The 15,342-nt window shown below is 39.1% G+C and overlaps 1 protein-coding gene across 1 annotated transcript; it reads right to left on the reverse strand.

The window, feature by feature from the left end:
* Positions 1-5,181: 5,181 nt before the first annotated feature.
* Positions 5,182-8,860, reverse strand: adgrf7 (adhesion G protein-coupled receptor F7; the record flags this gene model as incomplete). Its single annotated transcript, XM_084000804.1, has 6 exons — positions 5,182-5,240; positions 6,688-6,754; positions 6,845-6,895; positions 7,226-7,267; positions 7,381-8,763; positions 8,855-8,860. 6 exons carry the CDS (start codon positions 8,858-8,860, stop codon positions 5,182-5,184), a joined length of 1,608 nt encoding a protein of 535 aa, XP_083856930.1.
* Between the last annotated feature and the right edge of the window lie 6,482 nt (positions 8,861-15,342).

Below are 15,342 nucleotides of genomic sequence, written 5' to 3' on the forward strand. Positions count from 1 at the left end.
AATTTTTTGTTTTTGTTGTTGCTTGTTTTACAGCCTTGGAAAGAACACTTTGCACATCTATTTTAAACAGACAGGTGCATAGGCAAACTTTTAGTTAAACTCCCATACACTGTATTCACTCACAAAAGGAATATTTAGTCATGACGTTTCGGTACTGGCCGAGCATGAATAGGACAGAATTTGGAATAACACTGTATCTTTTACCAAATGTGTGCACGTTTCAGGATTATCAGTTTTCAAATCTTACATAGAGCTTACATCACGCCCTACAAGCTAAACAAGATGGATAACTCTGTTTCAGACCTATGCTGGCATGGGTGTGGGGAGGCCGGCACCCTGACTCACTTTGGTTCTGTCCTGCTGTCAAGGCCCTCTGGGATGCAGTCAGAGACACACTGTCCCAAATTTTAAATACTGAACTGACTCTTTCTCCAGCTACATGCCTGTTAGGTGTCCAATCGACTGGCTTTAACTCTTCAATTGCACAAAAAATTGTCTCACTGGCATGTTTTGCAACTAAACGTATAATACTCATGAATTGGAAAGTTAGAAACCTCGGCTGTTTTAACATGCTGAAATTTGGATGAATTTGGTTGGATGAATTTTTAAATCTTGTAAGCATGGAAAAGGCTGCTTCGGCCTTGTTGGACCTTCACAGGAGGGAGGACGGCTTATGGGACATAATTAGAAACTTTATGACAGCACAGCACCTCGCCCTCACCCCAGCATAATGTGGTCCCATCGAATCAAGGCCTTTAGGCCACTGAGACTTTTAACAGGGCTTTTTGTTCCATGTGACTCCTTGTAATGTCTGTACCTAAGTTCCATCCATATTGTCTCCTTCTACTCCATACGTCTTCCTCAGGAATTATCATATATGTAAGGTCAAGACTTACAGTGCTTGCTGTTAACTTAGTGTTACTTACTTATTGTTTTGTGCTGCACCCCCCCCCCCCACCCCACCCCCCTCCCTTGAGTTTGTCTTGTTCATGTAAACTGTCCTAGTATTGTAATGTTTTGTACTGTACTGTCCTTCGTCTGTTTGTATATTGTATAACCCCTAATACAATTTAAATATTAAAAAAAAGAACAAAACTGGCCCTGCATCAGGCAAACAGGCTTGTTTTACAGTAAGACAACATTTTCACAGACTTTGTGCAAACCGTTTCCCCAACTATAGTAAGAATAAATTGTCCATTTATCTACTCGAAATCCTCACAGCCAGTAATTCTTTCAAGTGCAATACCAAGAAAACCTCCAAACAGTCCAGCTTCAGTGTTTTAGTTGTTTGCTTTGAGGAGGAGAGCCTTTAACCTTAAATGCTGACTGAGCTGAACTGTTTACTGCCACAGAAATAAACAATATAAATTCACACTGAACTGTAAAAGACTTGAAATTGATTGATTACAAAGCTGAAGTTTTCTAATACAGTAGCATAATAATACCACACCATGAACGTTTCTCAAGGGACCATGCACCACATTGTCTACAGTCCAGTGAAGTACATCTTACATACTAAGATCTCTCCTCTGTTCACATTACATCTTTTTCACAAACATAAAAATGCAGACGTTAAAAGCTCTTACCTGGCTTTTCACAGAGGAGTGACTCTTCTTTGCTGCATTTGGCGAACAGAAATCCAACCTTACTCCATATCAGGCGCAGAAATACAGTCAAAGTAAAGACATCTAGCAGAAAGACTGCGTCAGACAGAGCAGGGTGTGTGTGTGTACATGTTTGGTGCGGGTGGAGGGTTACGGGACACTGTCATGTCCTGGCTTTGTGCTGAAAGACCATTTGCATTGATGGCATGTCTCCATGCCAGCTGGTCTGGTCAGCATATGTCTTTTAACTTTCCATGGATATTTGTCTACCAAATCAAGCACTCCCCCACCTGAGGTCACACAGCAGCAGATGTCTGTCTCATGAAACCATTGCTGCTCTTTAAGTCAACTGGCCTCCTTAAAGTTCATGTTAAGGACCCTTGGTTATCATAGTGATGGTTCTGTCAAATAGACACTTTCTGATAAGAACATGATTGCTTCAAAGAAGTGGGCTCACCAAGCAAGAAGTCATCTGCAGCAGAGACAGATACATCTCAGATCAGACCAGTGCAGAATCCATACATGTACTAATGTGTGGAACTTGAATGTGGTTTAAGTTTTTGGTTAAGATCAGACTAAATAAACTATGTGGAAGGCAATATGGCATAGAGAAACCATCAGCTCGCTGCATCTTGCCCAAACTCTTTTATTTCCTTTCCTCAGTTCAGGTTAGCAAACAAACACATGCTGGGAATTTGCATAGCAACAAAGATATCGCCATAATCCTTGTCAACTTGGGGTTATAAGGCAATAATGTCTGAGGGCAGCTCAATACCATTCATTCATTAGCCATACCACAGGGCTACGTGCAAAACCTGCTGACACTGGAGTAGACTCTGGAAACGTCTGCAGTCTTTTGCAATTAACCTTACATTGTGACCTCTTGACCAGTGTGGATGTTTCAGTATGTCATGAAATATATATGTATAGGTTTCAATGATGTTTGAAATGAAACAGGTTTTCATGAAGCATTTTATATTTTAATTTCTGTGACAGTAAAGGAGGGGTTTGGTATTGTTTTATATCACTTTCATCAGTAGTCATGTTTTACTTTTATTCATGCGGGGTTAACAAGCAAAATGTGTTCAATGTGTTCATCAGTGACTTAAGGTGTTGGTCTTTATACTATGTTAAGCTAACCATGGCCTGAGGAAAGCCAATGTGGTTCTGTCCAAACTTCTAAAGCACCTGCACATGTAAAGCTTATTTATTTAACAAACTCTGCTTCATTTTTAAGATATGTAAACAAGAAATGCAAAAAATAATGATAATGAGTGTCCAGAGGGAACTATATGTTATTTCTCGCTGGGAGTAAACTTCCTGGAATCTTGAAAATTCCAGGAAGTAACTGCATCCAGCTGCTGGTATGGTACAATATAATGTCGAGCATTGTTGACCCAGAGCACAATGTCAGTATGCAAAACACTCTACATAAAAAAAATAATAAATAAATAACCACAGACCAAAAATGGACAGCAACAGTTTATATGCATATTGCTTCTGTACCAGTTGGTTTGGTTTGGATAGATGAAGTAAAAGCCACATACTGTGTTCATTAACTGGGGTGTGTCATGTTGTACACGTAATGATCATTTTCTAATGATACTTGATGTCAGTTTTAAAAATGGACAAATGTGCACACTGTACATACAGGTACTGGTCATGTCCTAAAACCACAGCTCTGTGAGATTGAAAGACTTTACAGAAAGAGACACGTCAACAAAACAAAATTAAGACACATTTATTCTGACACATTAGACACAAAACAGTGTCCTTCTAAAAATCTATTTAAAGAATTCAACTTTTTATGAAACTCTAATGAAAAGCATGTTACCAGATGATGGAGCAGCTTGAACAAGTTCTCACATTTACATCCCTATCAAACAGTACATTGTGCAGTTTGATGTTTCACGATTTGCAAAAAATACACACATGTCAAGTACCGTGAGTTGTTTGCATTATATACACACACAGGCACGCACACACGCGCACACACACACACACACACACTGGCGATTTACATCACCCTGTCCTAATTGTGACCTCTGAGCAGCCAAGATGGGCCAGAGTCCTCAAAATGGTTATTCAAAGTAGGGATGTCACAATTAATCACAGTATTAAACGTCACGATTAATTAATCGTAAAGATTCCTAAATACCATCACTTTCCAAAAAAATTAAAATATGTTGGAACCATATTGGCAGAAGTGCACCAAAGTAAAGGTAAATACAGATACTGGTCCATTTACGTAACATTGAATTGGTAGGTTTTTTGTAATTTTAAAAAACAGATTAAAATTAACGTAAACATTTGGTATTGATTGATTGATTGATTGATTGATTGATTGATTGATTGATTGATTGATTGATTGATTGATTGATTGATTGATTGATTGATTGAAATGTTCAAATATGAAAAAGAAAAAAAAAGAGAATAAGACAAAACATTTAAACATGAGATATAGAAATACATATTCGAAAAGGAGTGAGAAGAAGTAAAACTTATAAACTCCCACCCCCTCTCCTTAAATACTGAACAACTACCTAAACCTGTCTTGTGTTACGAAAACATGAATATAATTTACATATACACCCGTAATTATACATACATGCATATACCTACACAATTAGATGACAATTAATGACTTGGATATTTCAAACACTTCCCTTGGGGCATTAATAATTGGTCATATTTTAAAATTATAAAAAATTATACTATAATTATATTTTGACTATGTTTGATTTTACACATAATAGTGCTGTGAAATTGATAAATGCATAATAACTGTGATAATCGTAACACCATGATTATTTCACTGACAATAATCGTACCAAGTAAATCTATAATCGTGACATCCCTTCTTTGGAAAGGTAATACATTGATTTCTTACTGCTCGGATGAGAAAAGTTAAAAATGTATTTCTAAGTTTTCTCTGAATAATTCCTAGTGATACCTTTACCTTATTTGGAATTATATTTGACTGATAGTCCTGTCCAAGACAATTTGTCATTGTGATGCCAACCCTTGAATAAACAAGTTTACCGATGTGTGTGAGATAGCCTCGCCTTGTCTAACTGATTTGATTGGCAAACCAAAGCAAGGACTGTTTTGCATCTACTTTGTTGCTGGACACACACACACACACACACACACACACACACACACACACACACACACACACACACACACACACACACACACACACACACACACACACACACACAAACACCAAGCATAATCTTACCCTAAACTTAAAACATGTCTTCACCTTAAAAGTTAAATATTTTACATTATTATTATTATTATTATAACAAGTCCTAATAATGTGACTGTATAAAGTGACTTAGGCCCCCACAGAATGAGGAGCACCTGGATTCATCTCGCTCTCATTCAGTCACTCAGTCACTTAGTCACACACCCACACACAAATAAACAAACACAATGTTTTACAGATAGAATTAATAGTCTGCAATAGTGCAATGGTTTTAAAACTGTATTCATTTTTCATCAAGACATCAGATATTGTAAATAACAAACAACTTCCAAAATCAAACTGTCAAACAGTCTACAAAGGTCATCAGGTGTTGCTGAAGGACTGAGCCAAGCCGGAGTCATTAGATGACACATTGTAACCATCTGAAAAAAGCAATAAAACAACACCAGTCAGTTTAAGGCAATATGAAGGACATAAAGCTAGGTTGTGCTTTCTCACAGTAGTGCTTTGAGCTAAATCCAAGGTCAGCATGCTAACACAGAATGGGCAGAGTGGGACAAGCAGCAGCTTTTGGTTGAGCTGCTGTTTGTTGTGGTTTCTCAACAATTAGGACCAGATAACAAATCTCCCAATTTAATGTTCAAAAAGCACATAAAAAGAGTCAAAGAGTTAGGTTCAGTTTAGCAAACTTTAAATATATAAGAAACACAATGACTTCAGTCCCACTCAAGAAGAAGTACATTTCGTCAGTTATCATTCTCTGTTAAAGCAATACATAATTGGAACTCACTTCCCACATATCAAAGATACACATACATACTCTAACCCTAACCCTTTTACGGCCAAGTTAAAAACATGGTTTGCCAACAATTACACCTGCACACACTAAGATATGGCTGTGTTATTTGCGTCATGATCATGGATGCTGCCTGTCTATACAGTATGTGATGTCTGTCTGCACTCCTGAATGTGATTTGCTGATGTGTGATTATATTTTATGAGCTGCTTAATATGTGTTGTCTCTGCATGATTGTACTGATGTTTCACTGTTCTCTCTCATTGATTCATCTTGTCTCCCAGCTGTCCTAACGCTCTCTTTTTAATCAGTGTGCTGTACTATATTGTTCTTGTTTTTTGTTTAGTTTTTTAGGGTGCCTATTGTCATCTGTCCGGGAACTATACAGCAGGAAATTAGCCATGTTGGCTAATCTGCGCTGTAAAGCACTTTGGCTGACCGTGACAGGTCTTTTAAACGTGCTATATAAATAAAGGTGAACTTGAACTTGAACTTTTACTGTTATTGATACAGTTGATTAATTGGGATTGTCTTCGACATAATAAACTAATGAACTAAACCAAACTAAATAAACAAAACATTACTTCAGTTAATCACAATTATAACAATAGACTAAGTACCACATTATCTGCTACATAGCTTGACTTTGAAGAAAGTCAAATTTGAAAAAGTTAAATTTGGTTGTATGAACATTAGATTATGACTATTTGGAACTGTTTGGAGAAGGCAGCTAGTCTCAAAAAAATAGTTGAGGTGATTAGACAAACTGTTTGTCTGTGTGTCATATGATGAAGAAGAGCGCTATACGTATAGGAAAACAGGAGATTTCTGGCAAGGTGATAGTGGAAAAAAGAAAATGAAATGTCACTAAATCATAAAAATAAAGATACTCTGATGGTTTCTATGAAATGTCAAATCAATTTTTACAGCAGAAAAAAGATAAAGGTTTACTCCAGAATTTCACCAACAGGCTAACCAAGGTAGACTGCTAGCATAGCTCACAGAACCATAAAACCAATGGACTTGTATTTTATTTTTGTAAATCAATATTTCTTTGTGAGTTGTTTCTATACCTCTTCCTCTTCTGAAGTTCCGCAAAAGACCCAGTCCACTGGATGATGACGTTCCACCACTGGTGCTCTAAAAAATATTGAATTGATTAATCACAATTGCTTAAAGAGTGACTAATAATGACTAATAAGCTTCTATAAAAAAGTAAACTGTTCTTACCCTTGTTGCACCACTGGATATTTGTGACTTTATAGCTATTTCTGACCGGACCTGGAAATTTAATTTTCAAAAATTAGCACACTGCCGTAAATATCAAACAAGTAAATGGCCTTCATATTTAGAGTCAAAAATCCATTGAATCATATTTTAATCTTTCAGTAGTACATATCACAATATATCCAAAGCTCAGGTGTGTCCCTGTGTTAAATGACTGAGTGTGTCCTTGTTCAGTGAGACCTTTGTGTCCAATAATTTGTGTCATAATTATTGTCTGTTTTCCTGATGATTTTAATAGGATATAATAAATATATTGATATATTCATATACAATATTAGAAATTACAAAATGTGAATTGTTTTTTGATCAATGAGTCATACATACCTTTTTGTCCAACAACGTTCCAAACACCAATATGAAGAAACCCTTTATAAAGACAAACAGAGCAGCTCGGGCTTAGAGGCCTCCAATGGTAAAAGATACACCACTAATCAGAATACACAGAATAACAGTAATAATTTATGAGCAACTATGTGTACCTGCAGTGAATTGAAGAAGGCAAATGAGACATGGGCAGCTTTGTTGTGTGGCTCAATCATAGTTCCAATTCCAAGAGCCCAAGTTAGTCCAAAAATTGGCGTGAGGACAGCCAAACTCCGTGCAACAACCAGTAGTGCGTGCTTCTCATCGGTCTGTGCAGCTTCTGTCACTATCCTTCTCCTCAACATTTTATACAGCACCACAATCAGGATGAACAGGTTTATCACTACTATCGTCAGTGCAGGGATAACGAATGCAAGCAGAGCTTTGGAATCTCTCCATCTGAGCCAGCAGATCCCGCTTTCTTGAATGTACTGTTTCCTGGGTGCGGTTACAGCTATGGTTATGATTGCGATAATCAGTGGTAGCCCATAGCCTATGGTGAATCCGATGGCTAACATAGCCTTTTTGGACAACCCCCCGTCGAAGACACTGATTGTGCGGTAGAGCAATAGCAGGGCAGAAGCCAACATCCAGAAAAACAGGGATAGGTAGAAAAAGTGGATGAAAAAGGCAGCCGTAGAGCATGCTGATGTGTTGTCTCCAGTTTCATCTGTGATGAATGCTCCAATGATAAACCAGATATCTGCAATCAGGAGTGAGACAGCGATGTTCACAATGGAAACATGACGCAAGTATGATGTGTTGTTCTTTCGTATTTTTCTCCATATGACACCTTCAATGATAAGACATATAACCAAGGAAGCCAAGGATATGCTAATTCCAATGTAGGTTATAAAAGCTAATGCTGCGAAATCTGGACTGAAAGGTGACATGAGGATCGAGAAAGATGTCAGATGGTTGCAGTTGCAAGTGACAGTTTGGTTGTTGTTGATCAACACGCAGCCCTCACTATCCCAACCTCCAAGACCATTGAAGAGACTGAAGTTCCAGAAAACGCACTGGGGGTTCCTTAGTGTGTCATTTATAACATCGAATGTAAAGGAAATATTAGTGATGCTGGTGCTGGACTGGACAAGTACGACTCTGCCGTTGATGACATTGGACGATGAATTGACTTCGTCTCTGGCTGGGAGTACATTATCCATGGAGGAAAATGTTATGACTGTGATCGACTCGTTCTCTCCGCCAGCCGGAGTAGCTGGTATGTCTATCTCCACTGAAGAATTAAAGTCCTCATTGAAAGTGTCTGTGAACGTAGTTTTGTTCAAGAGAATAAAATCTGTGTCAATGGTAAACGAGTTATTGTTCAGCCTGCTTGTTATATTCTCAATAGACTGCAAAAATGAGGAGCTGGCACTGTCAACCTCAGGGATGTTAGTGCTTGTCCTCGAGTTGTTTGTAGTGGCTCTGGTGTTAAGAGTGTCCCATGAAGTCCTTGCCAGATCTATGGTGAGGATGCCTGCAGTTGATAGGATATTCTAAATTGAAAGGGAAGTAGAAATTAGATGATGTGAAACTTAGCATACACTGTATTACTGTATTTACTGTAGGAAAGGCTAACCCACATACCTCCATTATAGTTTGATCTACTGCGATACTAAATGCTGATGTTGCGTTCGCCACATTGCTGAGTATTACAACAATGGCGTTAATGTTGGCAGCAGATTCAACCACTCTACTCGTGGCGTTTGCAGTGACATTCCTGAGCTGATCCACAAATAATGGCAGTCTCAAGGCATTTAAAAACTGTGGGATTTCAAAGAAAGAATCAAAAATGATTAATGTGTCATATTTTTCCCCCACTCACTGGTTCATTTCACAACCCTGGTTACATTTGTGGTACTCTATTTTCCTGAAATTGTGCTCTATTGCCCAGGCAAATGCCAACAGTGCAAGGTATGTGGGTATGACCAACTCAAATTCAGAGAAGTGAAGCTGAGTATAAACTCAACTGTATGGATGATAACAGTAGCAGCTGAACTTCAAAGGCCCATTATTCATGTTCCCCTTGATGTTAAAGTATTTTAAGGAAAATACCCTCACTTTCCTCTTGGTGGCTAATTAAAGCAGAAGTAAGTGATATATTTGTGTTAATATAAGTCTTAAATAGTTATCTTCCGACAGCAATCACTTACATAGAGTGTTTGGACCGAAACACGGGTCTCTCAGTCCCTCTGCTCTGCTCTGAGCCGAAGAGAAAACATTTATCGTATCCTACAGTTTTTATCCAATGAGGAGAGAGAACGGCATGCAGGGCTGTGTGTGCAGCCAAGGAACGCCGTGAATGTGGCGACGTAGGGACGAAGACTGTTATGGTGCGTTCAAGGAAACTCCTATTTTTCCGACCGTGAAGTGGTACCAGTTCGATCTGGTACGAGTTCACCGGTCGGAAGTTACGAGTGGCCGTTATAGTGACTTTCACCGGTAAAACAGGTCGGAAAAACACGAGTGGGTTGCCTGGAACGCTACAAAGTCGTAAGTTGTGACTTGAACCTGTAATTTACGATTTCAAAAGCCTGCCTGGAACGCAGCATTAGCGAAAACGACCGGACCACTTACTTCTGCTTTAATGTTAATGCATAATGGGGGTGTCCTTTAAAGGAGAATTCCGGTCATTTTTGACCTAGAAATCCTTGTCCTGAGCAAAAAACGCGACAAAGGTATGGCTACCCGGCGTTAGCGATAGCAACAACGCTAACGTACGGGGGCAATTCTTTCAACCACAACAACGACTCAAAAAACAATCAAATATCTCTGGTACATGACTGGAATCCTTATGACACACCACTGAACTCATATAGTGTACAGTATAAACAGTAAAAACTTTGTGTTTTTGCATGTAGTCACTCACCTCAGATAGCCGAACTCTGAAACATCCTGGAAAGACATTACTATCTGATCACAGAGCGCCTGCTCTCCCCGCCACATAAACTAACACTTTGTCCTTGTTGTGATGATTTATTTACAAAAATAAACGGTGGAGCAGTGCAGTGGTAATGTTCAAAAATATCTACGACCGTTTATTTTTGTAAAGAAATCATCACAACAAGAGAAAAGTGTTTGTTTCTGTGGCGGGGAGAGCAGGCGCTCTGCGATCGGCGTCTCGTAAGGATTCCAGTCATGTACCAGAGATATTTGATTGTTTTCTGAGTGTTTGTTGTGGTTGAAAGAATTGCCCCCATACGTTAGCGTTGTCGCTATCCCTAGCGCCGGGTAGCCATGGTGCCTGCATCAATTTTAGTCGTGTTTTTTGCTCCCCCCAACACTGGTTGACCATCAGGACAATGATTTAGGGGTCAAAAATGACCGGAATTCTCCTTTAAAGGCTAAGGATGTTGTTATACTATGTGTAAAACCCTTTGAGACAAGCCTTTTGTAAAAATGGGCTGAAATGTCCCTGTTTATTACTGAATTAACAACAGACTGGAGAGAAATATGGGCAGAAGAGTAAACACATTGCTCGGGTCACCTGAGATCGGGTGAACAGCTCCTGAATTACCCGAAGGACACAATTGTCTTCTGTCTCTTCCCATGAACTATTCTGCCTACAAACTGCTATCCTTTCTCCCACCTCGTCTGGTTTACAGGGAGCTGTAGCAATGTCGTTGACATTCCCATCACCAAAGTCGTCATCATCAACACATACAAAATCTAGAGAGAAGTGAGTTTTGACATCAGTACATCAGAAAACAACAAATATCATGATGTAACTGTTATGGAAACACACACATGATATATTTTTTTGCATGAACTTTGTAATAAACAAAAGTTTCCTCACTCACGAATACCACTTTTTCATAAAAAGCTAATGTTAGCACTGTAAACAAGCAATGCCACCATCACCATCACAAGACTTCAATTGCTATATTTCCAAAATGTATGCTAATTTCACTTCACTTCACTTCACTTCACTTCACTTCACTTCACTTCACTTCACTTCACTTCACTTCACCAAAAGTCAGTAATAGTTTGCAAGTTTAAATATGAGGCGGTGTAGGTGAACTGGAGTATAGGCCTACATTACTTTTCATTCTGTACTCTCATGTAGCCTCTTGTTGGCAACCAGCCTTTTTTTTTAGGAGATAAACCTTAAGAAATCTTGACTTGGGTACTTACTGTATATTTTATGTTGCTATGCTATGTAATGTCTGGCTTCACACTTACCATCTGTGGATAACTCCAGTGTTATTTTTGCATTGAACTCAGTGGCTTCTACTACTTCACAAGTAAATGTCCGGTTACTGTTTGCACAGTCTTCAGGAAGTTGAAACTGATGGTTGATTCTTCTACTTGTGCCTTATTATTGAAGGCACACAGAAAAAACCAACAAAACAACAACTCTTAAATGTACAGAAATGCAGTACACATATTCACTCTTGACAAATAATGCATTATAGCTGTCTGAGAACTGTAATTATATATACACATTAATTCCTAATGTTTTTTTTTCTTTTTGGTGTTTGTTTCAGGCTTACCTGCTTCAGGTATGTCTTGAAACTGAACAGTGTATTGTTCATTGACAGAGCACCTTAGGTTCACTTCCTTTCCATCCTCACATTGGACCTTATTTCTTATTGGGCTCACTCGGATCAAGGGAGTTGGTCTTGCAGAGAGTGATCCATTTGATCTCTTTCTGAAAATCTTCTTATCATTTTCTGAATCCGTCAGCCTGCATTCATAAAGTCCTGAAATTAAGTGATCAAATCAGTGTAAGGCCAGTGTTGTCAAACTCACATAACAATATATGGGATACAGCTCCATCTAGGCAACAACGACACAACGTCATCAGTGTAATGTTCTCTACTCTGGACCTGCCATACCCGCCTTTTTTCCCTTCAGTCCAGTCACCTGACTGTCCCTGCCCTTGTTGTTCTCACTCTGACAGTCATGATGTCCTGACTACCTGTCTGTTCTTGCCTTATTGGCTCCAGGGGGGTATTCCATCAATGTCGCTGAAGAAAGTCAAACTCACCTGAAAAAGCCAGGCTTAGATAAAATCCATCTCCAAATTAAGTCTCATGTCATTCCACTAACATAGTCTGTCTCAGACTTTGATAGTCCTACTTTGTGAATCTTCCCGAGGTTTATGAGAATCCCAAATAAATAGATAAACGAAAAAATGAAATGACCCACAGAGAAGGAAAGTTGTTATTGTCAGTGGATTATCACTAAAAAAAGAGATTTCTTAATCTGCTTTTCCATGCGCTTCATTAGTATGAAGCGCTGCTGCGGCGCAGCAGGGGGAGGTGTTGATGGATTCAGCTTGGCGCAGTGACAATTTTGTGCCAAAAGGCTGCGGCAAAGTCGCACAGAAAGACCGCCAGCTCCAACCTGGTCTACTTTCAGGCGAAGCGCAGCTGGTGCAGTGGTAATTTCGGTCACCAAAACCTCACAGGCAGGTTTCCAGAATGTCAGGCAAATTAAATGCAATAGGAAATAATCACAAAAACCACTATTTAATGTAACTATCTGAATCAGCACATACATTTATATCTATTGTCCCGTCGCATCTGATGACAGATCAAAGGCTGTTGGCATGGGTAATGGAAACTCGACCTGACTGAATTAACACAGATGAAACCAGGGAGGGACTGGGACTAAAAAGCAGCCCTGGATGTCGCTGCTGTGTTGACACTATCCGTCAAAGTATTGATCCACTTTATTTTATTTACTTATTGTCACGGCTCCACCGGTGTCACAGGCAGAGTAGTGAAGTGAGACACTGGGAGCTTCCGCTACAAACAAACTTAAAACATAGACTTATTTAATTTTTTTCGGAACAATTTCTCATGTCGGGGCTTCAATACAAGAGGGACATTACAGACGAGCTGTGTGGGAGGTATTTGGATGTTTTTTGGTGTGTCTTTTTGGACGAAGAAAAGTGAGCTCCGTTCGCCACCGTTATATGGACATGCAGTGCTGTGCTGAGCCCCGCTGTAACACAGAGAAGACACGGAGGACTCTCCCAGCCCTTAGTCCACATGGGACAGAAATTTGAATTTTGGGTGAACTATCCCTTTAAATATAGGTTTGTGAGCATCTTTATTATTGGGAAAAGGGTCTTTTTTCCATATGTTTTTTTTTTTACTGGGCAACGGTTCTCGGTATGTCACAGCAAACCTGGGTCAAATCAGTAATCTCCTCCCAGACTACTTTTGCATCATCAGCCCGTGGAGGTCTGTTGGCGTGACCATGTATTCGGACACTGCCAGCTTGGACCTCCCAGACCAGAACATCAGTTTCCTCCTGGGAGACATTTGGCCGTCTAACACTGCTGTCTCCTTCTTCCATGGTGAAATGAAACTTGCACTGTGCCTCGCCCGCGGCGCATTTAAAGACGAGGAGAGGAGCTCATTTGATTGGTGAAGATTTGACTCGGCCCACTCAACGCCTTCTCTCCTCCCTCTTTGCCACTTGCGCCATTGGGAGGGGCGGAGGCGGGCTTGCGCCGTGCAAGAAAATTGCGCACGATTGTGTGACTATTTTTTTTGTTGCAATTTCTTTCTTGACTGTTTACTATCTTACTGAGAAAACTCCAAATTTTCATGATACAGGCCTTATATGAAGCCAGACTAAACAACAGATGGTGAGAGTGTCAGTTTTACACTGTATGACAAATACTTGCACAAACACAAACAAAGATACAAATCATCTCTTACCATTGTCAGTTGAAAAGAATGGTGCCACAGTTAAAATGGCCTCTTCTTCTCCTGAAAAAATTTGTTCACTATTTTCAACTTCAATCTCATTGCCGTCACGTGTCCACTTTGCTGTCCAGTTGTCATTAAAGTTGAGTATCCTTGGAGGAGGGCCACAAGTGAGCCTCATGCTTTGCCCCACAAAAAATTGTTCAACAATAAAGGGTGTATCACCTTTTAAAAATGGACACAAAGGTCAGACAATTGTCATAAAATCATCTGTAAACAGCAATCACATATCCCTGACATAACAAATAAAGCCACAATAAAGTCCATGTCTGTTATATCTCTAAATGTTTAAAATTGACTTACTGTCATATATCGTAGGGTATGTTCCTGACACTGCTGAAAATACACCAGATTCAAAGGCATCGACTTGACTTGATTCAAAACCAGGTGCTGTAAGAGTGTATTCAGCAATGGTGCTCCCACTCCTGTAATACAGAACCAAATCCCAGAATGATATTCAAACCTGCTCGGGAAAGTGCTTCTCTACCAAAAGTTTTCAACTGTTTTACCACATGGAAAGTCCAGTCCAATTTCAAACTCAGTTTAATCGGTGTGAAGTAGGCAGGGAAAAAATGCTGTGCTTTGTTGTTCTTTCATCACAGCAGCTGTCAAGGATTAAACGCTTCTAACATCTGCCTGACTTGGTGTAATTAAGAAAGCAACACAAGGCCAAAGTGAGACAAACATTTGCACATGTAGGACTGTGATACAAATTAATTTTATCCTATAACTGATATTAAAAGCCTTTTCTTTTCTTTTCTTTTCAACCGTCAAAACTGTTTTAAAGTACAGCAATAGCCACTGATTCTGACATCCACAGTTAACCATCCCACTACTTAATAATACTGAATTTTCAAACAATAAGCAACCACTTAACATCCCCTCCTGGAGGGATAAGGAAATTACACAGCTTCATCGCATTAAGATTTGTATTGACAATTACAATCAGTTATTCATTCAAAATTAGATCATAATAAAAAAGCAATAATGATAATAATATTTTCATTATTTTACAATATTCCTTCACATGAGAAGTGTCCATCTTTTTCTGCCTACTTATAATTATATTCTTATTTTTCCTAATTGTTATAAGGTTATAAGGTCACCTCAGCCGAGGCCACTTAGTATTAACCAATTCATAGCAGCTTTTTGTAAACAGTATGAACGGTGGCCCTGAAGGCAGTATAGTGTGCTTTGAGCTAAATGTTAACCACATTCAACACAATCACCATAACGTCTGTACACATTTGCTAATTAGCACTAATACAAAACACGACTGATGCTGGTGCAGGTTGGTCATAAACAAAAATCCTGTGTCCTGACAACAAGATGGCATTAATTGAAACGTTA

The sequence above is a fragment of the Trachurus trachurus genome (assembly GCF_905171665.1).
Source record: "Trachurus trachurus genome assembly, chromosome: 24".
Lineage (NCBI taxonomy): Eukaryota > Metazoa > Chordata > Actinopteri > Carangiformes > Carangidae > Trachurus > Trachurus trachurus.